We start from the raw sequence: 25,369 nt of genomic DNA, 5'->3' as shown, positions 1-25,369 counted from the left end.
GGCCTGATTATGAATCCGATTAAAACCAAAATCCTAGCATTTATGAAGCGGGACTGTAAGAAGTCCTGACCAAGTTGGTCCCTTGAGTGTGTCAAGGTAGGCATCTGCCCCAGTGCGAAATATTTGGGTTACCAGATGGGTGCACACAGGGGGGAAGGTTTACAGCTGGCAAGCATGGCACACGAGGCTAAATTGCTGGGCTCCCAAATGCTGAAAATGGATTGTAAATTCGGGAAGTTCTCGATAAAACCTGTGCTCATGTTTTTTGAAGGGAAGGTGGTCCTGAAATTAGCGTATGGTTTGGAACTGTGTCAAGGAAATGTCAAGCAGCAACTAAACCGGCTGGAGGGAGGAATATGGAGATGAATTCTGGGTCTCCCCAATGCAGTTCCTGTATCTGCAATTCGGTTTGAGCTGGGGTATACCTCCATATGGGCCCGGGTTCAATGGAAGATGCTCACGCTATACATTAAAATTAAGGATCCCCTCCCGAGTGGATAGGTAAGAATATCACCGTATCGGGGTTCCTTATTACTTTGGATTGTGAGAAGATTCTAACAGATATAGGCTCAGATTTGGAAGCCTTGATTACTAACCCAATGTTAGCCAAAAATAAGCTTCTAGAAATTGACTGGATTTGTACTTTAGAAACCTTTCAATCTTACAATTCCATGTTACATATCTCACATGAGCATAAGAAAAGGGGCTACCTTCCCAAACTTCTAACAATATTTCCTACTAGATATCATTGTGGTTTGCTGTTACGACTCTTGGTACATCTTACCAACTAAAGACATTCTTATTAAAAGAAAGCTATCGAATATGGCAGACTCGATGTGTAGATTCTGTCACTCTGAGCAAGAATCAGCAAAACACCTCATTCTTAGCTGTGTCCAATTGGAAGATAGGAGAAATTCTTTTATGGGGGCCTTGAAGGCTTGCTACTCATGTTCACCTATTGACCAGGTTTGGAAACACTGCTTAAACATCCAAAATAACAGAGAGGCCATAGCTATTTCCGGGTTTTTGAAGAGTCTTAAACTGGGCTCCTAAATTGGATGATGTAATTGACATTCCGCCTGGGTAATGTGGTTAATGAGTATATGAGGCTGATTGGTTTTTTGTTCCTCTTTTTTAGGATTCTAAGTACTTTGTGTAATTTGCCTAGCCTTTTTCAAATTGTATTAATGTTCTGTTTTTACTTTTAAATTAATGTATATAGGAACTGTAATGGTTTTATTTTTGCTTTGTAAATATGTGTTTCTTTTTGTTGTCCATGTTGTCCTATTATTAAACATGTTTGTAAAGGTGTTTACGTACTATATGCAAATACAAAAAAAAATGTTTATTACTCTGCATGTTTTTTTAGATTCAAGCCCATCTCCTGAGCTCTACTGTCCAATGGCCTTGCTGATGAGTCCTGTTAATTTCCATCTGCTGGTGTGGATGTCCCTACTTGGCTCCCTTCGGCTGACAGCTACTGAGCAGTACAAGCAGGGTGAGGCTGTCAAACTATATGTGAACAAGGTAGGGCCTTACCACAACCCACAGGAGACCTACCATTACTACTCTCTACCAGTCTGCGCTCCTGAGAAGATCATCCACAAAAGCCTCAGCCTTGGAGAGGTGTTGGATGGTGACCGCATGGCAGAGTCCACCTATAACATCCACTTCAGAGAGAATTCTGAGAAGCAGACGCTGTGTGAGCTGAAGCTGGCTGTCAATGAGGTGAGGGAGAGCAATGTTGAAATATTGACAGCAGGAAGACTGTACATTGAAGGAATGCCATATTAGTAGTGAGGTACTGATACAAAGTTGACAAGCTCAGTGATTTTATTTATTTTCATGTGGCCGTTGGGTGTAAAAGTCCTGCTCCCACCTCTGTGTGTGTCAAGCCCTCTGATTAGCTGTTTAAAATCAATGTTGAAGCTTTGCATCTTGAACTAGGATGACGTTCTTAGTGTGCCTTTTCTTTCAATCCCCCTCCTTCCCAATTAATTCCAGATCATCCCATGACCTTGGAAAACTAGCAACGATATGCCCTATTATCAGTGAATGGCACATAAACAAAACACCATCTGCACAAACACAGCACAGACAACTGTTTATTGGGATTAGAAATGTAGTCCACAATTCAAGCAAATATCCAGTCCTAGTAACTTTAAGGAAGATATATTCTTACTGACTGGGCTACACTCAGTACACACACAAAATACTGTAAAACCAAACATGTTTACAGATACTAAAACAATGGTATGGATCACAGCACACAATATAGTTACTTTCAGAGCTAGAGTTTGCCTATCCTTTTCAAAAGGCACCTTACTCAGTTTAGGTTACATGGGTGTGCCGACTCACCGGCCCGCTTATGTTCCATAGCGCAAATATATCCCTCTAAACCAGTAAGTACTCCAGTCAATGATTTTGTAGTTCCCACTTCGGTAGAGCTACAAATGCCCCAAATGTACCATTTCAGCACCTCCCAAATTAAAATAAAAACTTTGATCCAATATTTGTCCCCAAATAAAGGGAACCCAATATGCTTCTGTACTTTTCCATGAAATACCACATTGGCCAATGCCACAAACTGGAGTTTCCAGAAAAATTGGGGGCAAAGGGCTACTTCGCACTCTGCCCTGCATATACCTTCAAAATCAAGAGTAATGATCTGACATAGTTATCATCCCATGTTTAACCCTGCAAAGCCTACCTTTCCAGTGAACATATAACCAATCCTTGTATGAGAATTCAATATCTTAGAAAAGTTTGAACAACCTGATTGGGTCCCATGGCAAGTGACATAACAAGAACCCATCATGCATACCCTTCAATACTATCCATCCTGGTCATCAGCGAAACAGTAGTTTATCAGAAGCTAAATATTCCTGGATAAAGGAATGCATACATCTATAAAACATGCCATATAGGAGGAGACATTCACAGAATCACCCCACCTAGTACCCAACTTTACATGTTGCACTAGTGTAAGATGTGTCTCCTATTGTCATGAACCGTCGCCTGCGTCCATTCTGGACTTCGTGGTCCCTGACCCATAGAGGGCTGAATGCAGTAATCCTCCGAACATGGCCGCCTGATACGGAACACAGCCTGCCAGTCTTTGCGCTCAATGCTTTGCACACTACTAAACGGACACGCCCCCCTGGCGCTCCGCATCTCAACGCTACCGCTCGCTATAGTTGGACGTGTGTTGCCGGAGTTCGCTTAGGGCTTTTTCCTCACTCTGGTTTTCCAGTTCCTTGAATCCCCCTCCTTCCTTCCTTTCCTCTAACTTACCTCCGAACTTCCTGGATTTTCGCCCGTGCTCGAGTCATGGCGTTCCGTGCCTCCGAGCCCGGACACTATTCCTTCCTGGTTCCGTCCTGGACTTCTGAACATATCCTCGAGTTGAAACATCTTTCTCACGCTGGAATCTGAAGACCAGCGCACGGGCTTATATAAATCCCGGACCATGCGAAAGAAGTCACCAACGAAGGTCACAAGCAAACAAGAAAAACAGGTGAGAAGGGGAGAGACTTGTGACACCTATGGGAATTTGGATCCTTTCCTTTTTCATAAATAGTAGGACTACTTCTTTTCACAACATTATTTATATCCTTAGCATTAAATGAGGATAGAATTAGTAAGACACCGATCTTCTCTCACCTTCCTGTGAGGCCAAAAACCTTGGGGTCATCTTTAAGTTCTCTCTCTCCTTTAGTCCTTACATTCTGAAGCTTTTAAAGAAAGCCCACTTTCAGCTTCACCTCCTTATAGGCATTCTACCGTTCCTCACCTTCCCCCAGAAACTCAATGTCTTTAGAGCCCTGGTCCTCTGTAGGCTGGACTACTGCAACAGCCTCTTCCTTAACCTCCCCCTGTGTTGTTTACGTCCCCTTCAGCTAATCTAATATAGGGCAGCAAGACTTATCTTTGGCCTCAAACCCAGGGATCGTATCGCTAGATCCCTAAAATGTGTACATTGCCTCATGGGGGTTACAAGGATGAAATTCATTATCATTGACGAGGCTTTCTTGGGCCTAGGACTACACTATCTCCAACTTTGTCTCCCTAAATACTGCCCTGCTAGAGCCCTCTGCTCCTGTAACTCCGTTCTCTGCTTGTCAAACGCTTTTTGAAACAAAGGGCGGGAGGCATGTCTCTCTCTCTTTGGCCGGTGCCTCTGTTTGGAACAGCCTTCCTACTCCTCTTATTCTAAAGCTGGACTTCCTTAAGTTTTCGAAACTTTTAAAAACTCTGCTTTCCTTTTGCTGTTTTATTTAATCCCTTCCCTGCTAACTCATACGACTGCCACTGAGACTGGTGGCCTGGTACCTCATGAACCTTACAGGTTACACACCCTATATCTAGTCGGCACCATTACACCCGCCCCCCTTCAGTACAGCCTTGTGGGTCTACCGCCTGGTGGCTGGATACCCTACCCTTGGGACTCCTCTGCCCCAGCAGTTAGCCAGTGGTCTCCCACCTGGGCATCTCTTGGCACTTTCCTTCTGGGCTCCTATCAGCACTTCGCAATCCCTACTCCCCTTTCCATTCATGCACTTCTCTTACTGCACAATTCATATGTGCATTTATAGCAGTGCATGCAATTTGTTTGGATAAGCAAGGAAAATGCAAAGATTTCTAGAACATTCTTAAGTGGCAGTTGGTGTGGGGAAGTTTAATGTGTTGACAGGGTTATATGTAGAGCTTTCTGAACTGATTGGGGATAGATCTGTGACTGCTCGAAAGCAGGCAATGAGGGAGTGTTACAAATATAAAAGTAAAAAGGGTAGAACAACTGTCTTGTTCGATGGTGTGCACGTGTAATCCAGGTGTTTAATGATGCATGGCCTGGAGAGGGGACTGCAGAGACCTTGGATAGCCATGAAGGTCCAAGGATTATGGTCCTTATTGTATGCTAGAGAAAAGTATTTGGGACAGAAAATTTGTTTCTGTGCTTTTTTCTTTTTCTCTAGTATAAAGTTGCCCATTAACATAGTAGAAAATGCTAATGGGAGTGTTGGAGAATCTTATTGAGTCTACCTAATTTACTGAAAAATGTAAAGTAGATGGAGTCTATGAGTTTATTTCTTTAACTTCTAATTTTTAACTGTGAAAGGTTGTTCCTAAAGAAACCTTTTTTGTGGTTTAGTTGATTTTTCATTTTTCTGTTGTTGCACCAGAGGCCAGAAAGTAAGGGGGTGGGGGAAATGAGGGAAGGGGCACCAACCACAGATATGAAGGAGCAGGTAAATCAGGGAAGATGTTGGGTATGCATTAAATGCAAGGTAGGACAGTGTTTCTCATGCTCCTTGATTACAGCGTTGAAAACACTTAGAAACTGCTCCCCCCTGCACAGTGGTGTGTTACAGTATATACAGAGTACTGTTGTGTCTTGGAAAGATATGGATCAATAGCCTCTTTTATAGCTTGCAAGGTAGCTGGTGACAGCATTGGCTAAGGAAGATGAGGTAGAGGAAGGCAGCCTACTACATCCTGAGAAAGGAACAGGCTTTCTCAGAGCATCCCAGTGTTTGGATTTGGTGTGGCGGCGCATGGAGGTGGTCCTGTAGGAGAACTGGTCAGGGTGTCTGTGACCAAGTACAATTTTGCAGTCAGTGCATTTGACCTTGGTAGCCTTAGCCTTTGGTACACCCCCAACAGTGGTTAAGAACCGCCACACCCATGATTCTCTCTGGTTGCTGGAGGTAGGCATGTCCTCTCTCATCTTCCTGGTCCTCTTGATTCTTTTCTGCATCATTGCGCTTTTTCCGTTGTCTAGGCCCTCCAGCTGGTGGGGGGTGGTGTTGGCTCCTGGTGAGGAGGAATGGCCATGGCTGATGTCATTTTTGAAGTTGAATAGCAGTTGTGCTAATATTCTTCCAAGCATGTGTTTTCTCCTGGATTGCATATGGAAAATCGGTACCAATAGGTGTAGGAGAAATGCTAGGGTACATTTTCAGCTTGAAACTTCCTAGATCAGCTGAAAATGTAGTTTCAAACTGTTCGCGAAGCTCGGTCCTGTTTGCAAACACGCCATCACACCGTGCGTGCGTGTCGTCACGTGACACTGTCCGGAAAGTGTGCGTTGATGTCACGCGTTTGCAAATGTCAGCAAACACAAAACGGTGCAAAGTTGCAGAAAGTTCATAGAAGTGTTAAAAATGTTGCTAGAAGGTGGGAATGACACAGTTTTAAGGTGAAACGTTCTAGATCGGCAGGAAATGCTGCTATATTGGGGGTAAGTGTAATATTAGGAAGTTGTAGCAAATTAGGGTGCACTGGTAAAAACCCATGAAATTTATTGAAAAATCTTTGTTAAAGGGACATTAAAACTGGAGAAAAAAACGAAATTCGCCACTTATGGTAAGCTAAGCAACCATAACTCACGCCACCACTGTGCACTGCTAACACCCAGGACATCAAAGATGACATCACAAATGGCATCACATTAAATTAATTGTGATAGAAAGTGCCTTAAAGGGGTTGTGTTTACAATGTTGGTAGCAAGATGGCACAGGTGATTAGGAGAATCATGAAGTACTTCATGTATTAAAGAATGTACTCATATAAACAACATTGTATTGGTGGTGTTGTTAATACAGGAACATAATCATACATACACCTAGGCAATGGCTGCAGCATGCACTATAGAAGTACAATAATTTTAATCTGGTCATTTTCGATGGTAAAATAATGAATGCTACCTTATCAGAGTTTTGAATAATGTTAAACATGGAATAATTAGAGAACAATTGAAGACTTACTACTATAAACGTATACACAATGCATATGAAGACCCACAATGCACAAATCAGAGGCACTTACAGGGAAACTAAAGTAAGCAAGAAAGAACATGTCAATAACATTAAAATTCATCTTCATGTATACAGATTAATTGTGTGTTTGAGGCCTGCTTATTGCCCCGTGTATGTGCACCATGAGCTCATAATAAACCCTATGGAAAGTACTTAAAGAACATACAACTAGGTTAACGTCTAGATATATATCATCTTTTCAATTTTATATTCTGTCAGTGAAGAAAAACACCTGGCCTAGATAGATCAGTAAACAAAAACAAGGGGCCTAGATATGTGATGTCTTAGTGTTAACAGTGCACGGTGGTGGCATGAGTTATGGTTGCTTAGCTTACCATTACGGGAAATTCTGGGGGTTTTCGGTTTTAGTTGTAACAATGGCGTCCTTTAACAACGTTTTGTCACTGATATATATATATATATATATATATATATATATATATATATATATATATAATATTGTGAGGGTGTAGGAGTAAGACTTGGACACATGAATGGTAAGTGGATTGGAAAATACTTTTATTAACAAAAGCAAGGAGGGGGATTGGGGGAAATCATAACTAGCCCTATCTCTAAGAGGTTCTTACCTGCCGCAACCAAACTAGCTAATGAAACTGTCTGTGTCAGAATGTCCAAAGTAAAGTTTGTTGTCCTGTGTCCAAATTGTAACCTATCCCTCAAAAGCTAAACTCGACAAAAGATGAAAAGGGAATGTCTTTACTGACTGCTGACCTGCAGCACCACTTTATAGCTCAAAAGCTCCACAACAACGTAGAAAAGTAAACAAATGTTTCACGAGACTCAAGGGGTTGATTCCCTTTCCCTTGAGTCTTTCCGCTTTATCCAGGATTGTTTCTGTCTCTTTAATGGTCAAGAGAAGTCTTTTTCTGATGTTTGTTAATCTACTTAGAATCACATGCTGTGCATGGTCCGACATCCAGTGGTCACTGCGGAGTATTGCATTTTGTTTTTCGTAGTCGAAAAGGGGACGTCGACAAGGCGTGTCTGTAACACTATCCCTATAGTGACGTGCGGTGTACCCACAATCCCTCACGCGTCGAGGTCCCTCAGATTGTTTTGTTCCACCCAGATATTGGTCGCCTTTACGCGGAGCTCCTCGAGAGACACTGCAATTTCATTTACTCGACCTTTGGTCGTTCCTTATTAATATCCATTACATAGATCCCTCCCTCGACGTAGCTGAGAAGCTGTTTCTCCGCCGAGCAAGAATTTCGACGGCGTGGACGAGACGGAGGAGATCCTTCGGTGCTGCCGAACACGTGCCCTGGCCTCGCCGGCCAAAACACAGTAGGGAGAGTGGGGTTGTGGGACATTTCTTGTTTCCCCTCTGAGAATGCCTTTCTCTTTCCCCTTCCTTTCCCTGGGGGTTATCACAACTAAATATTTCCTCGGCTATGGAGAGGACACCCTTTAGGTTTTGTCCGCGGTGCAAGGGCAAGTTCACCTGGAAAGACCAGCATAAACGGTGTAACCTTGCTTGCCCCTCGATTACAAGGAAGACGGTTGCGCGGCTTGTCAGCTTCTTAAGCCTAAGACTTTAAAGGACCGCAGGGTCAAGAGGTGGGCGGCCTACGCCATGTCGAGGTCCGATTCTTCACCCGCCGCAGCTGCAGAAAGTGACGAGGAATGTGATAACCCGACATCCGTTTCGGAAGTCGTAGACCTCTCGAAGAAGCGCTCGCACTCCTCGTCGTCTGTCCCCGGCCCCGACAAGCTTGGCTCACGCCCTGCTTATGGGGATGAACACCCCGGCGACACTGACGCACACAAAAAACACTCCCATAAACACATAACCCACGGCTCTTCTTCGTCAAAGACGAAGAAACCATCAGCGCCAATGGAGACGCAGGTTCCACCGGCGTCCTCCTCAGACCGTAAGAATCTTAAGCCCCACTCGCAACCGCAAATGCGATCAGCGACTGGGCTTCTCCCAGATAAGGGCGCTACCCCCAAACCACCAGACGAAGCACTCCGTCAGAGAGCGCCCGTCGACGTAGAACATGCGACGCCCGTAACGTCGAGACCAGAGCCCTCCACAGACAGACAAATTAATCGTCGAGAGCCTGGAAAGGATCGTTTCCACCGGTAGCCAGAGGCGGACGCCAAAAGATACGTCGAATACCACTCAGAAGGCTAGAGAAACGCCGAAAAGGCCGGAAGGAAGACCGGAACTGCCCCCTTCATCTAGAGGGACTCCTAGCCTGCCAGAAGGCTTTTCAGACGGCGACGGAAACCTTTCTTCGACGTTATGTGAGAGGTCGAAGTTTTCAGGCCGAACACCCTATTTCCCCCCCGGCCCCCCCACCCCCCCGGACTCCAGTTCTGTATGGAGAAGATGGAGAGGTTTATGGAGACTCAAAACCTACCAACACCCAAAAGGGCAAGAGCGGGACCTCAGGAGGAGGACCCCAGGGCTAAATTCCCTAGGTTGTTTAATCCCTCCCAAGAGGATGTAGATTTATACGACCTCACTGGAGAGGACCCCCTCTTCCAGGAGGAGGACGAATTTTTAGGCAACGAAGAGGAACAAAACCCAGAGAAGGAGGGTTTTGAAGGGAATCCAGATATAGGTGAAGGGGGGCTTCGGAGAAGACCCAGAGGAGGGTGCTTCACAGCCCTGGCAGTCCCCATCAGCGTTTTCGGACCCTGATGCCCTAAACCTGTCCCCTCCCAAGGACTCGCCCAATAGGAACACGTCACCTATAGGCGATCAACCTACATTTAATGCACTACTACGCAAGGCAGCAGCGCATTTCGAAATAGACACTGGGGAGATTTCTCCTGACATTGACTTTGTGGAGAAGGTAATAAAAGAGAAACCCCCGGTCAGCCAAACCATTCCCCTCCTCGCCTCAATAAGGAGACGAATTATCCCTTCACTATCTACCCCGCGTTGGTCAGAGGGGTCAACCCGAGGATAGAAAAACTATTCAGTCCCTCCCCTTCAGACCCTTTGTACGTCAGGGGCCACTCTGTACCAGACTCCCTAGTGATGAAAAATACAAGGAAAAGAGCAGGGGTCCCGCTGTCAACCAGCGAGGCACCACCAGATAAAGAGGGTAAAAAATTGTATGCCCTAGGGAAGAGGATCACAGCCTGTGCTGCTTTTTCCGCAAGGATTGCAAACAACAACTCCTTGCTAGCAAGTTACGCAGATGCACAATGGAGCAAGCTACGTAAGGACGTCGAGGAGGTGCCAGAACCCCTACGTACACGGCTTATGGCCACGATTACTGAAGGGACCCTAGTCAACCAAAGCATCGTGAAAAACACTCTGGATGCTGCAGAAACGGCTGGCCGTTCCCTAGTCCAAGGAATACTCCTCAAACGCCATGTCTGTCTGCGTAATTCGGGGTTTAAACCTGAAACACAAGCATCTCTAATCAACAAGCCTATAGAAGATGCCAACCTCTTTGGGAAGGCGGTTGATGAGGCACTAGAAATGGCAAAGGAAGAGTTTGACACCATCAAAACCCAGGACCAGATTTCTAGGCCTCCTAAAAGACGTGGCTATGGCAATAGGCGCTTTTTCAGAAGCCAACGCCAGCAGAAAAATCAGCAGCAGCAGTACTCTGCAAACAACTGGTCCTCTAACCAAGGTAACAGTGGACAATACAACCAGAGGGGACAACGCTGTGGCAAAGGGAGAGGTCGGGGTTCCACCCCCAGAGGCTCCCAAGCCACCAAGACCAAATGACTCGAAGATTCGGGTCCCCTCCCATGCATCGCCGGTCGGGGGCCGATTAACATCCTTTCTTCCAGCATGGGAGGGAATAACATCAGACCGCTGGGTACTATCAACCATAGCCCGCGGCTACTGTATAGAATTCAACAGTTCCCCAATGTACAGACCCCCAAAGGGACGACGCATGACACCAGAACACCTCGCCATCCTTCTGCAAGAAGTGGACCAGCTACTGGAAAAAGGGGCCATAGAGGTCGTGCCTCTATCTCAGGTAATGGAAGGTATTTATTCAGTGTACTTCCTTGTACCCAAAAAGGACTTAACCATGCGCCCTGTACTAGATCTGCGCCCAGCGAACACATTTGTCAAACCTCAAAAGTTTCGTATGGTGACCTTGCAGGAAGTGATGCCCTGCTATCACAAGGAGATTACATGACAACACTGGACATAAGAGATGCATACTTTCATATTTTAATGTTCCCAGCGCACAGGAAATACCTCAGGTTCATGATAGAAGGCAAACACTACGAGTTCAGAGTGCTACCCTTCGGCATAGCATCAGCACTGAGGGTATTCACGAAAGTACTGGCAGTGGCAGCGGCCCACCTGCGCAGGTTGTCCATCCCAGTATACCCTTACCTCGACGATTGGCTCATAACAGGGGATTCTTACGAAACATGCTTCTTAAATACCCAAAAGACTGTAGACCTTTTGTTCCAACTGGGCTTCTCCATCAACAAGAAGAAGTCCAGCTTAGACCCCAGCCAAATCAAACAATTCCTAGGGGCTCTAATTCGAACAAAGGACGGCCTCGTCTTCCCCTCCAACGAGAGGGTGCAAAACATGCTGTTTCAGATCCCTCAATATGTGGCAGGTCGAGAGGTGACGGTACACACAGCAATGCGCTTGCTAGGAATGATGGCGTCATGTATTTATTTAGTACTTCACGCACACCTGCGCATGCGCCCAATGCAAGAGTGGCTCAACAGCCAGTGGTGTCAGGCCAGCGGACAATGGGACGATCTAGTGGTGGTCTCGCAGGCCTTGGTTCTCTCGCTACGGTGGTGGTCGAAGGAAAACCTTGTAATAGGGAAACCATTCGCCACCCCCGCAGTGGAAGCCACTCTAACCACAGACACATCCCTCACAGGATGGGGGACTCACCTATCCCATCAGACTGCTCACGGAGTGTTGACTCCGAGCGTAGCATCCAAGCACATAAACTTACTGGAGCTACTGGCTGTGTTCAAGGCACTAAAAGCCTTCCTGGCACACCTACAAGGGAAGACAGTGATGGTCCTCACGGACAGCACCACAGCCATGTACTACCTCAACAAGCAAGGGGGCACTCACTCTCCAGGACTGTCCAAAATGTCCCAGAACATCTGGAAGTGGGCTCTCAAACACATGTTCCTACTGTCACAACATGTACCAGGGGAACTCAATCTGCTAGCAGACGAACTCAGCAGAGACTTCCCTCTGCCCTCGCAGTATCAATGGCAGTTACACAAAGACATCGTCTTCGACGTTTTCACACAATGGGGATTCCGAGAAATAGACCTGTTCGCAACTCTGGAGAACTCACAATGCCAAGATTACGCCTCTAGGTACCCCCAGAACCAATCCAAGGGGAACGGTCTATCGATTCCATGGTCAGGGAAATTTGTTTACGCTCCCCCCCCCCCCCCCCCCCCCCCCCCACCACCACCCGACTCCCCTTCTGAACAAGATTGTGCACAAGATGCACCAGGAACAAGTTACCATGATACTAGTGGCCCCTATGTGGGCCCGGCAGCCATGGTTCGCTCACTTGATGGAGATGTCTCTATCTCCTCCAGTGAAACTTCCCTGCCCTTACAACATGCTGTCACTGGACAAGGGCAGGACACTGCATCCATGCCCTCAGACCATGAACTTAGCAGCCTGGCTCCTGAGATCATAGGATTTGGACATTTACAGCTCCGGCAGAGATGCATGGACATCCTCAGGGAGGCTAGAAAGCCTAACACTCTTCACTGTTATTCTAGCAAATGGAAGAGATTTGTCATCTGGTGTAGAGGGAGAAGCATCAACCCGGTTGACTGCTCTCCCACGCACATTGTTCTGTACCTGACCCATTTACTGGACTCGGGTCTAGTGTTCAATTCTATTAAAGTCCACCTACAGCACTTTCTGCATACACCACTTCCCAACTTAAAGTGTCATGGTGGAAAATCCCAGTTATCAAAGCCTTTATGGAGGGGGTAAAGATAATACACCCTGCAATAGCAAATCCAGCTCCAGGCTGGGACCTAAATGTGGTACTTACCAGGCTCATGGGCTCACCCTTTGAACCCATGCACAAGGCAACTCTTAAGGACCTCACTCTTAAGACTGCTTTCCTAATAGCTATCACCTCCATTAGGCGAGTAAGTGAACTACAGGCTCTTTCTATTCTAGACCCCTTCGTAACAGTTCACAAAGATAAAGTGGTTCTAGGCACACACCCGAGGTTTGCACCGAAATTCATCTCGAAATTCCATGTCAACCAGTCAATAGAACTACCAACGTTCTTTCAAAACCCTTCAAATTTGGGAGAAAAAAGCCTGCATACACTTGATGTGCGCAGAGCTGTCATGTTTTATATGGAAAGAACTAGACCACTAAGAAAGACTAATCAGTTCTTTGTCTCGGTGGCAGCAGGAAGAGAAGGGGATGCAGTCTCAAAGTCCACTATATCTAGATGGATTGTTCAATGCATCACCCTCTGTTACACTCTTGCTAAGAGAGAACTACCCTTCAAGCCAAGAACACACTCTACTCGAGGCACTGTGGCATTCATAGCATTCATTGCAAATGTTCCCCTCGAGTCCATTTGCAAAGCGGCAACCTGGAGTTCTGTACACACCTTTACAAAACACTACTGTCTAGATGCTCACTCTAGATCTGATTCCCAGGTGGGACAAGCAGTATTAAGACCTCTTTTCTCTACTGTTCCTTCTCACAACCCACCTCCAACTCCGGGTACTGCTCGCTAGTCTATGCACAGCATGTGATTCTAAGCAGATTAACAAACATCAGAAGACAATGCATTACTTACCGTAAAAGCATTTCTGATGGTTGTATCTGCTTAGATTCACATGCGCCCACCCTTCCGCCCCGCTCGGATGGAAGGAACATAGACATCTTTTTATATCTCTCTTTTCTGTACTCACTCACGTCTAGAAGGATCCTTCAGGGCAGAAAAAATACAAACAGAGGGACCTCGACGCGTGAGGGATTGAGGGTACACCGCACGACACTATAGGGATAGTGTTACAGACACGCCTTGTCGACGTCCCCTTTTCGACTACGAAAAACAAAAAATGCAATACTCCGCAGTGACCACTGGATGTCGGACTATGCACAGCATGTGAACCTAAGCAGATACAACCATCAGAAATGCTTTTACGGTAAGTAATGCATTGTCATCTTTACTTATCAGGCCTGGCTTCCAGGCCGTGCAGCCAGGAAAAATGGCCTGGACACCTTTTTCCAAGCAGTTTTGAGGGTCCCAACCCCTTTGTGGGCAGGCCCGTTTCCCAGGTATTACGATGAGGAGTAGCTGGGTCCTCTCTCCCAAGCTGTGCTCTGATTTTTCTCTCAATTGTTATGGGTCCCAGACCCTACTTTCAGTATTCCTCTCAGGCACTGGGAAGACGAAATATAGCCTGGTTCTTTCTCTCAAGCTGTGCTGAGGGTTCCCAACCCTTTCTGAGAAGACTCGGCTCCCAGGTACTGCGACAATGAAGGATAGCATGGCTCCCTCTCCCAAGCTGTGTTGAGGGTCCTCAAATCTTTGTAAGCCACCCCGGCTCACAGGTATTTTGACGATGGAGGATAGCCTTTGTTCTCTTTTCCAAGCTGTGCTGAGGATCCTGACCATTTCTCGATACCCTTTCCCTTGGCCCACTCTGCTGCCAAGTAAGGGTACTCAATGTTCCTGGATTCACAATTCTCGCTCTCTGTCTTTACTTCCACCCACAGCCTTGGTTTACTCCCTTGCCAAGTGTCACTTGTACATGTAAGCTTCGTATCCTTCATAATCACTGTTGGGGGTGTGTGACCTAGCATGAGTCCCATGCCCCCTTCAATTGTTTTATCAATGTTTTCTCTCTCAGATCTCTATTCACCTCACAGCCTTGGTTTACTCTCCCACCAAGGTCTGGGAGTACCACTTGTACATGTAAAATGTGTACTCCTCTTTATTACTGTTTGGGGTGCTTTTCCCCCAGCGTTGGTCCCAGACCTCCTTCACTTGGTTACTCTCCCAGTCTGATCTTTCTTCAAGCCACAGACTTGGTTTACTCCCCTGCCAAGGTCTATGAGTATCCTCTGTATATGCAAAGTTCATAGACTCCTTTATCACTACTTAGGATATGCCTTCCTGGTATGGGTCCCAGAACCTGTTCACCTGGTTGTTTACAACATTCTCCTCGGCGGATCTCTTTGATCCACAGTCTTGGTTTACTCTCCTGCCAAGGGCTGTGCATGCCACTAGTATCTACAAAGTTCGTACTCCCCTTTATTGTTGGTCTCAGTACGTCTTCCTAATATGGGTCCCAGACCTCTTTCACTAGGTCACTTTGCCTCCTTGGGTATTACTTATGTCCTTCACTGTGGTCTTCAGGCTCTCTCTAGGTCTCCCCAACCCTGAGCCAGCCACCCTTGTACCTGTCGGGCCTTGGGTGTCTCCCTCTGGTTGTTCGTGGGTCTCCCAGGAGCTTCTGCGGCTTTCTTGGCTCACCAGGTCCTTCCCTGATCTTCTGCGCGTCTCGTCTCCAGTTTGGAGGTACTACAGCAGCTTCTGTCACCGGCAGATGTTTTCCCTCTCCTCCGGTCTGCTTTCTGCATCACGGGACCTCCGTGAGTGTGCTTCCCTCCTGGACACCACCTGCATCTGTGTTCTGCGGTCCTGCGCCTACCTGGGCACTTTCTCAGCTCCTGCCTAGCCAATAACGAAGACCCCATCCTTCTCTTCCCTCGCTGCCTTTGAATGACAGCTGGCCAATAGGATCACTGGAAAGGCTAGAGCGTACGCATTAGTTCTTGTTAGTGATCTTCATTAACCGCAGCCTTTTCCTCGTTGCAGTAATTTTTGCCTGAGATATGCTGCCACAACCCATAGGGACATTGGGTAGTGTGAAATTGGAAGGGTTTTGAGGGAAGGTGGGAGGGTCAAAGGGGATACTGTGTTCTCCCGGGATAGCCACTGCTCTCAATGGGGCCCTCCAATCCCATGAGATCCACCCGCTCAGTACCACCGCCTGGGATTCTATCGGGTAGCGACCTCACCACCCTGGCCTCGTGGAAAGGGCTTTCCCTTCTAAAGCACTGACAATACCTCAGGATGTGTACCAATATATACAAATATAAATACATACATACAGGAACAATGCTCTTTTGATCACAAAAGAATGTGCAATAGATAAGAAATCGAATTTGACGGGAAGAAGTGAGCTGCTTGCAATTGGGTGAGTTTGGGGGACATTCTGACCAGGTTATGGAGGGGAGTAAAATGGAACCGTCACCGGGGACAATACATAAGTGGGCATATATAGATTAAGGACAACCAAATATAGACATTTTTAAGTGAAGTTGGGCGGTACGGGCAACTGTGCTCGGGATGTGACCATAATGGATGAAGTGCTAGAGTGGAGGCAGAGAAAGTGAGGGACAGAGGCAGGTTATAGGTGATGGAAAAATGTTAGCTAGAAGGCAGATGAGGTAGGTTAAGGGGGTAACTAAGAGGCAAGGAGGTAGGCTTATAGTTTGCTTCTTAACAAATCCGCATGGACTGTTTCTCAGATGTCCGGGGGAAGAGAATTCCATGCAAGTGGAGCAAGAAGAGAGAAAGGGCGCAAGCAAGAGGAAGCGCAGGGAGGGGTTACAAGGATAGTTGAGAAGGCAGAGCAGAGATTATGTGAATATTTCTACAGTTGGATAGAGGAGGATAGATACAGTGGTGCCTTATTGTGGATAGATTTGTGAACCAGGAGAAGACATTTAAATTTGGCCCTCTTTTGCTTCATCAGCCATCCAGCCTGGTGACGGTACGAGCAAGTAGATGTGAAGTGAGGGAGTTCAAGGGTCCTGGTAGTGAAGTTAATGTTCTTGTCGAGAGGACAGAAAGCATAGTTGGGGAGACGAAAGAGACTGCTGGCACAGTAGTCCAGTTTAGAAAAGACCAGCATGGTTAAGAGATGCTTGGCAGTGTTGAAAGGAAGGAGGTGCCTGCTGAGTTTCCTAATATTTAGGAGGTTGAGGCCAGCTGCCATTGCAGTTTTGGAGATGAAAGTAGAGAAGATGTGAGAAGGGTCATAAATGGTGCGGAGGTTTTTAGCTGAAGATGATGTCATGAACACTCAATTCAGAACTTGGTGCTTGTGCTCTAGATGGAAACTTCCCTATTGTTGCATTACTGCAGCACTCCATTCCAAGATGGCGCTGCCGTTTAACCCTTTTCAGGACCACATTTCCCATTCAACATTTCATCGCACTGTGAGCGTCGGATGCTGCGCTCTCAGCTCTTCCGAAGGCAATATCAAGCTCCTGCAGGAACAAGACTCTGTGCCTCAACGCTAAGGTATTCCTTGCCATAGCTCAGCACTGCCCCTGTACTTACTTCTCGCTTATCATTCTCCTGGCTTTCTGTTTCCCCTGTGTTCTTGGCCTTCCTTTCATCCTGGTCCTGTTAGATTCTGTTCCTCCTCCCTCTCGTTTTTGTTTCGGTATGTCCCTGGAAACTCCACGCATCCTGCTGCTTTGCCTTCCTATCTTGGACACCAGCAATCCACGCATCTTATGGATCAGGTTTTTCCCTGTTAGAGGGGTTTTCCTGCCTGGCAGCTGGCTCAGGGTGTCTCCCTGCCTGCTGTCACATCTATCAGGTAGGGTGAGAGAGAACCACCCCTATCTTTGCGACCCCCGCTCTATCCAAAAGAAACACTGACAAATCTTCCATCTCCACCTCAGAAACAAGACACACGTGAGACCTAAAAACGTACCTCTATCTCCTGACTTGTGAACCTGTTACAAGATTGTTGAAGGCACCAGTCCTGACTGAAGAGTAGGAGAGAGTGTCAGGTGGGAACTGGATAGGCAGAGGAAGAGATGAAAGAGATAATTTGGCTGGGAAGAAGAGTGCCTTTGTTTTGGTAGAGTTTAACATCAGAGAGTGCAAAGCCATCTGATATTTAATTGCAGAGGGACAGTTGGAAATTTTGGTCCAGAGATCAGAGGAGCATTCAAGAAAAGAGAAGATGTTGCTGTCATCTGTGAAGAGTTGGTGCGAGAACCCAAAGGAGGCGATTAGAAACTCCAGAGTAGAGGTGTAGAGTGTAAAGAGGAGAGGATCCAAGACCGAGCTTTGAGGTAGGAGGTGTTACTCCAAGAGACAGAGAATTGGTGAGGTACCGGGTAGGATTCATTCCAGGCAAGGACGTGATCTCGAATCTCCTAATAAGTAGATCAGAGTGATCGACAATGTTGACGGCAGCAGACACGTCAAAGAGAATAAGGATAGAGGATAGGTTGGAGGGCTTTGCAGAGGCAAGGATGTTTGACACATTCATGAAAGTTGTTTCTGTGGAATTACAGGAGCGGAAACCTGTTTGTAGGGGGTCTTGAAGGTTGTGGATGTCTAAGAAATTGGCAAGATGGTGAACACAACCCTTTCAAGCACTTTAGAATAGTACGGAAGAAGAGGCACAGGACTAAAATGTGCTGGTAGGTTCCGGTCAACCCCTTGCTTTTTTAGCAGCGGGATGGCTGTGGCATGTTTTGATTATCCCGAAAGGTTCCGTTATTTTGGGATTGATCAAATGTCAGGTCTTTCTCTCCCTCACACACCACTGGTGTGTGCATTAGATCTGTTCCCTTCCAGTATTAGTCTTTCAGCTGGTAAGCTCTTCTGGCTTTATAGGGCCCTCTTCGTGGCCAAGAAGCATATTTTGAAGTTTTGGAAGAGTGATGTTATGTTAGGCCTACTGTTAATGATTTGTTGCATAGTTTGTCACTTCATTCCAGTAGGGAGAGAGTGTCTTTCCAAGTTAAACGGCAGCAAGGAAGATATGATGATATTTGGAGTACTTTTAATGAATTACATGTTTAACTGTGCCAACCCCTAACCCCTTTTGTTCTCTTCTTTCTTCTTCTCTTTTCCCTTTTTTCTTTCTTTTATGACGGTTGATTTGTTGCTCATATATATCTATTGTACTCCTTTATGCATGCCTCTTGTAATTGTGTTATTCCTTTTGTGGTAAATTAATAAAAAAATAATAACAAGTGTAAGGAAGGTATGATATCAAACAGTGAAGACAGACACACGTGATCACAGTTCAAGTGTGTTTATCAAACTTCAGTGGGTTGGATGAACGCCTATCTAAACCTAAATCTAAGGATGGGGGCAAGCTACGACCATTAAATAATAATAAAGCAGTCCTTGTCGAGTCTGTCATACTAAAAGGGCCTATACTAATAAAGCTCATGTCAATCTTTACTTCGAGGGGATTGGGTCCTCCGACGTATTCCATATCTATGACATGTAATCACCACAGCTGTGCTGCTTCGTAAACTTTTTCGGCGTCTGCGTCCTGCGTCGATGACGTCGATGCGCCGTCGTCGAGGACCTCCTCCGACGTCCGACGTCATCCGATGTGATAAGTAGGACGCACGACGCCCATAGCCTCAGTTCCGTTTTTTCCGCGAACGTGTTGCTTCGTGTTTCTCGGTTCTAAGCCTCGACTCTTTGGAGTTCTGTTCTTTCTGGTTCTTCGAACCTGTTCGTTTGTGAATTTCCTTCGGCGATGTCTTCCACTTCGTCTTCAACCCCGCGTCCGGGCTTTAAGAAGTGCGGGGAGTGTGGGTCCAAGATGTCGGTGACTGACTCGCACGACGCCTGCCTCTGGTGCCTCGGGGAGGCCCACGACACGGATGACTGTATCGACTGCCAGTCGCTCACGTCCAAGGCCTTACGCGAACGTAAGAAGAAGTTGTCGGTAGGTCGGGTGTCCAAGCCCCGGAAGTCGAAGTCGGCGGGGCTTTCGACGGATGATTCGAGGGGTGACTCTCCGCGTCATCGTCGGAAGTCTCGTCGGTCTTCTTCTAGGAGTGGGTCTCGCCACTCCTCAGCCTCTTCGAGGCATTCTCGGAAGCGCCGTCACCGGTCGCCTTCCAGGTCCTCTTCCGAGGATTCTGCACGGCACGTCGGTTACCCCACCAGCCGTGCGACGCCGGAGGAATGGGCTTCCTTCGGGAAGAAAATGTTGGCGATTCTTGAGTCGCAGGGTACTCAGCCGTCCGCGCCCCCGAGTGGGGTCGGCCGTGTGAGGTCGAGAGACGCCGCTCGCAAGAGTGGTCGGCACGAGTCACAGGAGCGGTCCCGTTCGGACAAGGAGGCTCGTTCTCGCCGTACCCGTTCCAGGTCCCGGTCCTCGACGCGTTCGAGACCGTGTGCTCCTGTGAAGTCTTCGAGGAAGACATCGACGTCTGAGGCGTCGAGGGCGTCGACTGGCTTTCTCGAGGCTCCGGCTTCGAGGACGTCGTCGAGGCCGTCGATACTGGAGGCGCTGCATCTGACGTCGACGCCGATCCTCTCGCCGCCGTTGCCGGTTTTCTCGGCGTCGGCGCCGATTCGCTCGACGCCATCGACGCCTTTCGTGTCGGAGGTGCCCCGTGTCACGGGTGTCCCCCCTAGGAAGGCTCTGGTTAAGAGCAAGCACTCTCGGGTGCCTTTTCGCCGCCTGGAATATATTTCGGAGGCGGATGAGGATTCTGATGGCCTGGTTCCTAGTCGGGTGCCAGATGAAATTGTCTCGGGCCATAGTCAGTTTGACGATTTGAGGCAGTCACTGCATGATGCCAGTGGACTGGACACCTCTCCGGAGGTGGAATTTTGTAGGCCTGAGCCTGGCTCCCATGCCGATTCCTCGTACCGGCGCCTTATGGCTAGGGTGTCTGAGTATCTGGGATGGTCTGCTCCCCCAGGGGAGTTTGTGCAGGATGATCTGACGGACATCCTTGATGTTGGTCCCCCAACTGACCCGGTACTGCCGTTCCATATGGCTTTACAGAGAAGGGTGGCGGCGGCTTGGACTGCTCCGGAGAGTCTCCCGGCGGTGGGCAGATCCTTGTCGCGTAAATACCGTCCAGCCAGTAGCGACCCCTGCTACTTGACCAGGCACCCCACTCCGGAAAGTTTGGTGGTGCAGGCGGCCCCGGCAAAGCAGGCGTCGTACCCTACCATCCCTCCTGATAGGGACGACAAACGTTTTGATGGCTGGGCGAAGAAAGTGTTTTCTTCTGGTGGTATGGCGCTTCAGGCGGCCAACTCCATTTGTGCCTTGTCACGTTTCACGCACACTCTGTGGAACTGTGTTGCGTTAGCGGCTGAACATATTCCCGAAGGGGATGAACGGGATGGTTTCCTTGCTATGGTCCAGGATGGTAAGGATGCCATGTGTGAGTCCGTTCAGTCGGGTCTGGACTTGGCTGAATGCGTCAGTAGGTCCATGGCGGCGAGCACCGTGATACGCAGGTTTGCGTGGTTGCGGAAGTCGGGGTTTGCTCCTGATGTGCAGTCCCGGCTCCTCAACATGCCCTTTGATGGTGAACACCTTTTTGGCAGCAAGGCTGACGAGAGCCTTGAGAGGTTGCAGACCTCAAAAGCTGCAGCAAAGTCGTTGGGCGCTGCAGTTCGACAACCTCCGCCTTTTCGTCCTAGGGGACAGCAGTGGAGGGGTGGTTCCTTTCGCTATTACTCGTCCTTCAGTAAAGCGAGAGGAGCTGGCAGTCAAAGAGGCCAACGCAGGGGTACCAGAGGTGGACGACAGGGTACCCGTGGTGCCAAGGCCGCTCGGGCAGTTGCCTCTTTGCCCTCAGGTAACGCCGCAGCCGCTCCCACTCAGTCGTGAGGCCATGTCCCATGGTTCGCCGGTTGGGGGAAGGCCGGCGCAGCATCTTGTAGAGTGGCAAGCCATTACTTCAGATGTGTGGGTTCTGGAGTTCATAACCCACGGCTACTGTCTTCCTTTTCGGCACAGGCCTCGCGACAATCCACCGGGGAACCTCTCTTTGCAGAGTCCGGATCCGCTCCTTGCGCAGGAAATTCAAGCCCTGCTGGAGAAAGGCGCCATAGAACTGGTGCCTGTAGCGGAGAGGAACAAGGGATGGTATTCCCCTTATTTTTTGGTTTCGAAGAAAGACGGGGGATTGAGACCCATCATGGACTTGCGCGGTTTGAACAAACTCCTCAGGAAGGACAAGTTCAAGATGGTTACTCTCTCTCAAGTCCTCCAGGCCCTTCAGCTTCAGGACTGGTTGGTGTCACTCGACCTCAAGGATGCTTACTTCCATGTGCCGATCCATCCCAAGCACAAGAAGTACCTGAGGTTCGCGGTTGGCGACTCGCACTTTCAGTTTCGGGTCCTGCCGTTCGGATTGACCTCCGCCCCGAGGGTTTTCACCAAGCTCATGGTGGTGCTGGCAGCGCATCTCAGGCAAGGGGGGATTCACGTCTACCCCTACCTGGACGATTGGTTGATCAGGGGGAGCTCTCCCGAGCATGTCCTGGATCATCTATCGATCACCTGTCGCTCCCTTCACAGGCTGGGCTTCTCCCTCAATTTAAAGAAGTCCCATTTGACACCAACACAGCGGCTCCAGTACATCGGAGCGGTGCTCGACACTTCCCTGGGGCAGTGTTTTCCTCCCCAGGTGAGGGCTCTTCACATTCAGCAGATGGTGCACAAGTTTCAGCATGCCCAGACGCTCCCCGTGTTCGAGTTTTTGAGGTTGCTCGGCCTCATGGCATCCTGCATTCTTCTGGTGCCAGAGGCTCGCCTGCGGATGAGATCTTTGCAGTGGGCACTCAAGACGCAATGGTCGCAGTCCTCCGGCAGGATGTCGGACTCGATTCAGGTGCCGTCCCCGGTCGCCCGGGACCTTCTGTTGTGGGCCGTCGAAGGCAACTTGATGAAGGGGGCTCCATTTTGGCTTCCCTGGCCGGAGGTGACGATCGTGACGGATGCATCCCTCACGGGATGGGGAGCTCATGCCCACGGGCTGACAGTCAGCGGTCGTTGGTCTCCGTCGGAGTCCAGACTCCATATCAATCTGTTGGAGCTGAGGGCCGTCAGGCTAGCCCTGAAGGCTTTTCTGCCGTCTGTGCGAGGGAAGAATGTCCTGATCCTGACGGACAACACAGTGGCCATGCACTACCTCTACAAAAAGGGGGGGGCAGGGTCACTTCCTCTGTGCAGAGAGGCGATGCAGCTCGAGTTCTGGGCCATCCAGCAGGAAGTTTCGATCTCGGCAGTTCATCTGGCCGGAGCCGAAAACGTGACGGCGGACGCTCTGAGCAGGCAGAGCGCAATCTCTCACGAGTGGGAGTTGGCTCAGGAGATTCTCCTGGAGATCTTCGCCCTTTGGGGGACCCCTCAAGTGGATCTCTTCGCCTCCAGTGTCAACCGGAAGTGCGAAAGGTTTTGCTCGCGGGAATTTCCTCCAGAAGGAGCCTTAGGAGACGCGTTCGTGGTGGAGTGGTCATTCCCGCTGCTGTACGCGTTTCCTCCAGTCCCCGTCATCCCGCAAGTGCTGCGGAGGTTACGGAAGTTCGGTTCCCGGATGATCCTCATTGCCCCGGCGTGGGCTCGGAGGACGTGGTACCCGGACCTTCTCGACTTATCCATCTGCCCTCCACGTCGTCTTCCCTACCGAGACGATCTGCTCTCACGGGAGGGGAGTCAGGTTCTCCATCCAGAGGTCAGATCCCTCATCCTTCGCGCTTGGCTTCTGAAAGGTTGAGGTATAAGGATTGGGTCCTCCCTGAGGACGTGATGGAGGTGTTGCTTTCGGCCCGAAGGCCGGCAACAAAGTCTCTGTACCGTTGCCGTTGGCGTAAGTTCTGCGACTGGTGCAGAGTTCAGAATGTGGATCCTTTTGCATGTGACATCCCCATGGTTCTGTCCTTTTTACTTTCTTTGGCCCACAGGGGCTTGCAAGTGGGTACCGTTAAGGGTTACCTGGCGGCGCTGTCCATCTTTAAGCGCTCGTCTGAAGAGTGTTCTTACTTTAAAATCCCTTTGATTTCGCAGTTCCTGAAAGGGCTCACTAATGTGTTCCCTCCGTCACCTTTCCTGGTGCCCGGTTGGGATTTAAACCTGGTTCTTAAGTTTCTTATGGGTGCTCCGTTTGAGCCTTTACATTCTTGCCCTTTGAGGCTGTTAACTCTGAAAACTGTGTTTTTAGTTGCGGTTACTTCCGCTAGCAGAGTGAGTGAGTTACAGGCGCTTTCAGTTAAGCCTCCCTTCACTGTATTTCACAAGGACAGGGCTGTCCTTAGAGTTCGTCCTTCTTTTCTTCCGAAGGTAGTGACGGATTTTCATTTGGCCCAGAAGGTTGTTCTTCCGGCATTCTATCCTCCTCCGCATCCTGGTAAGGAAGAGGAGAGGCTCCATAGGCTTGATCCTAGGAGAGCTTTAAGCTTTTATGTTTCACGCATGTCCCGGGTCAGAGTGGATGATCAACTCTTTATTGGTTACGCTGGAAAGCGTTTGGGGCAAGCTGTGACGAAACAGACTTTGTCTCGCTGGATTATTTTGGCCATCTCGGAGTGCTACCGTTTGGCGGGTAAGGACCCACCGGCTGGCTTGCGGGCCCATTCTACCAAGGGTATGGCTGCGTCTACTGCCCTGCAGAGGGGTGTTCCTATTCGCAACATCTGTGATGCAGCCACCTGGGCTTCAGTACATACATTTGTACGTCACTATTCCCTTGATTCCATCCGAGCACAGGATCTGGCCTTTGGCAAGGCGGTCCTTTGCTCTGCTATTTGATTGGCTATTCTACATTTTGATTCTAAATTCTTTCCCTCCTCCTTGCTTTGGTACTGCTTTGGGAGTCTGTCATAGTTATGGAATACGTCGGAGGACCCAATCCCCTCGAAGAACAAGTTACTTTCTTACCTGGTAACGTTCTTTCGATGGGATGGTCCGACGACGTATTCCATATCGCTCCCGCCCGGCCTTCCCCGCTGCAGAATTTCTTTTGCGATTGCAGCTTACGTTCCGCAAGGCTTTGTGTCTGACTGGCAGTTGACTTATGTCACACGTTCTGGGGGAAAAAACTACAACTGAGGCTATGGGCGTCGTGCGTCCTACTTATCACATCGGATGACGTCAGACGTCGGAGGAGGTCCTCGACGACGGCGCATCGACGTCATCGACGCAGGACGCAGACGCCGAAAAAGTTTCCGAAGCAGCACAGCTGTGGTGATTACATGTCATAGATATGGAATACGTCGTCAGACCATCCCATCGAAAGAACGTTACCAGGTAAGAAAGTAACTTGTTCTTCTAAATACAAAATGGTGTGGGACCATAGGGTATACAAAAAGAAAAATGTCAGGATAGTTGACCAGTTCACTTCCCTTCCCCATGTTTTCAGCACGGAGAAAGGTGGCTCGTTCGAGCTTCACACACACTCTGACTTCTCTGCCACGAGAATACAGTTCAAAGCATAGGTATTAGGGCCTTTTACCAAAGCCTCCTTTCCAGTAACAGTCTCTAACTGTAGAGGGCCTTTCGTAACAAACAAGCACCAAAGTTCCTTTCTTATCAGGATTTTCACATGCACAATTTCTCGCTTCCGGTATTCATCATGGATCTCCCTCCTTCAGGCTTGGACCCCTTTTTACCACAATGTTCGCAACAGGTGTCCCCTCTCGTTCGGGCTCAGACCATGGATCTCCCTCGTTCGGGCTCGGATCCCTTTAGCACAATATTCACATTTGGGTTCCCTCGTTCGGGCTCGGACCACGTAATCTCAC

General features: G+C 48.5%; 1 protein-coding gene across 1 annotated transcript in view; it reads left to right on the top strand.

Moving 5' to 3' along the window:
* Positions 1-25,369, top strand: part of TM9SF1 (transmembrane 9 superfamily member 1) — a 557,591-nt gene that overhangs the window by 197,296 nt on the left and 334,926 nt on the right. Inside the window, exon 2 of the mRNA XM_069633965.1 lies at positions 1,370-1,728. Within this exon, the coding sequence (XP_069490066.1) occupies positions 1,402-1,728 (327 nt within the window). The 5' untranslated portion in view covers positions 1,370-1,401. The remainder of the gene's footprint in view (positions 1-1,369; positions 1,729-25,369) is intronic.

Source organism: Ambystoma mexicanum, chromosome 13, assembly GCF_040938575.1.
Source record: "Ambystoma mexicanum isolate Mex_15411 chromosome 13, UKY_AmexF1_1, whole genome shotgun sequence".
NCBI classification, from domain to species: Eukaryota; Metazoa; Chordata; class Amphibia; order Caudata; family Ambystomatidae; genus Ambystoma; species Ambystoma mexicanum.
Note: the sequence above shows the minus strand (reverse complement) of the source record. Positions and strands in the feature narration are given on the sequence as shown.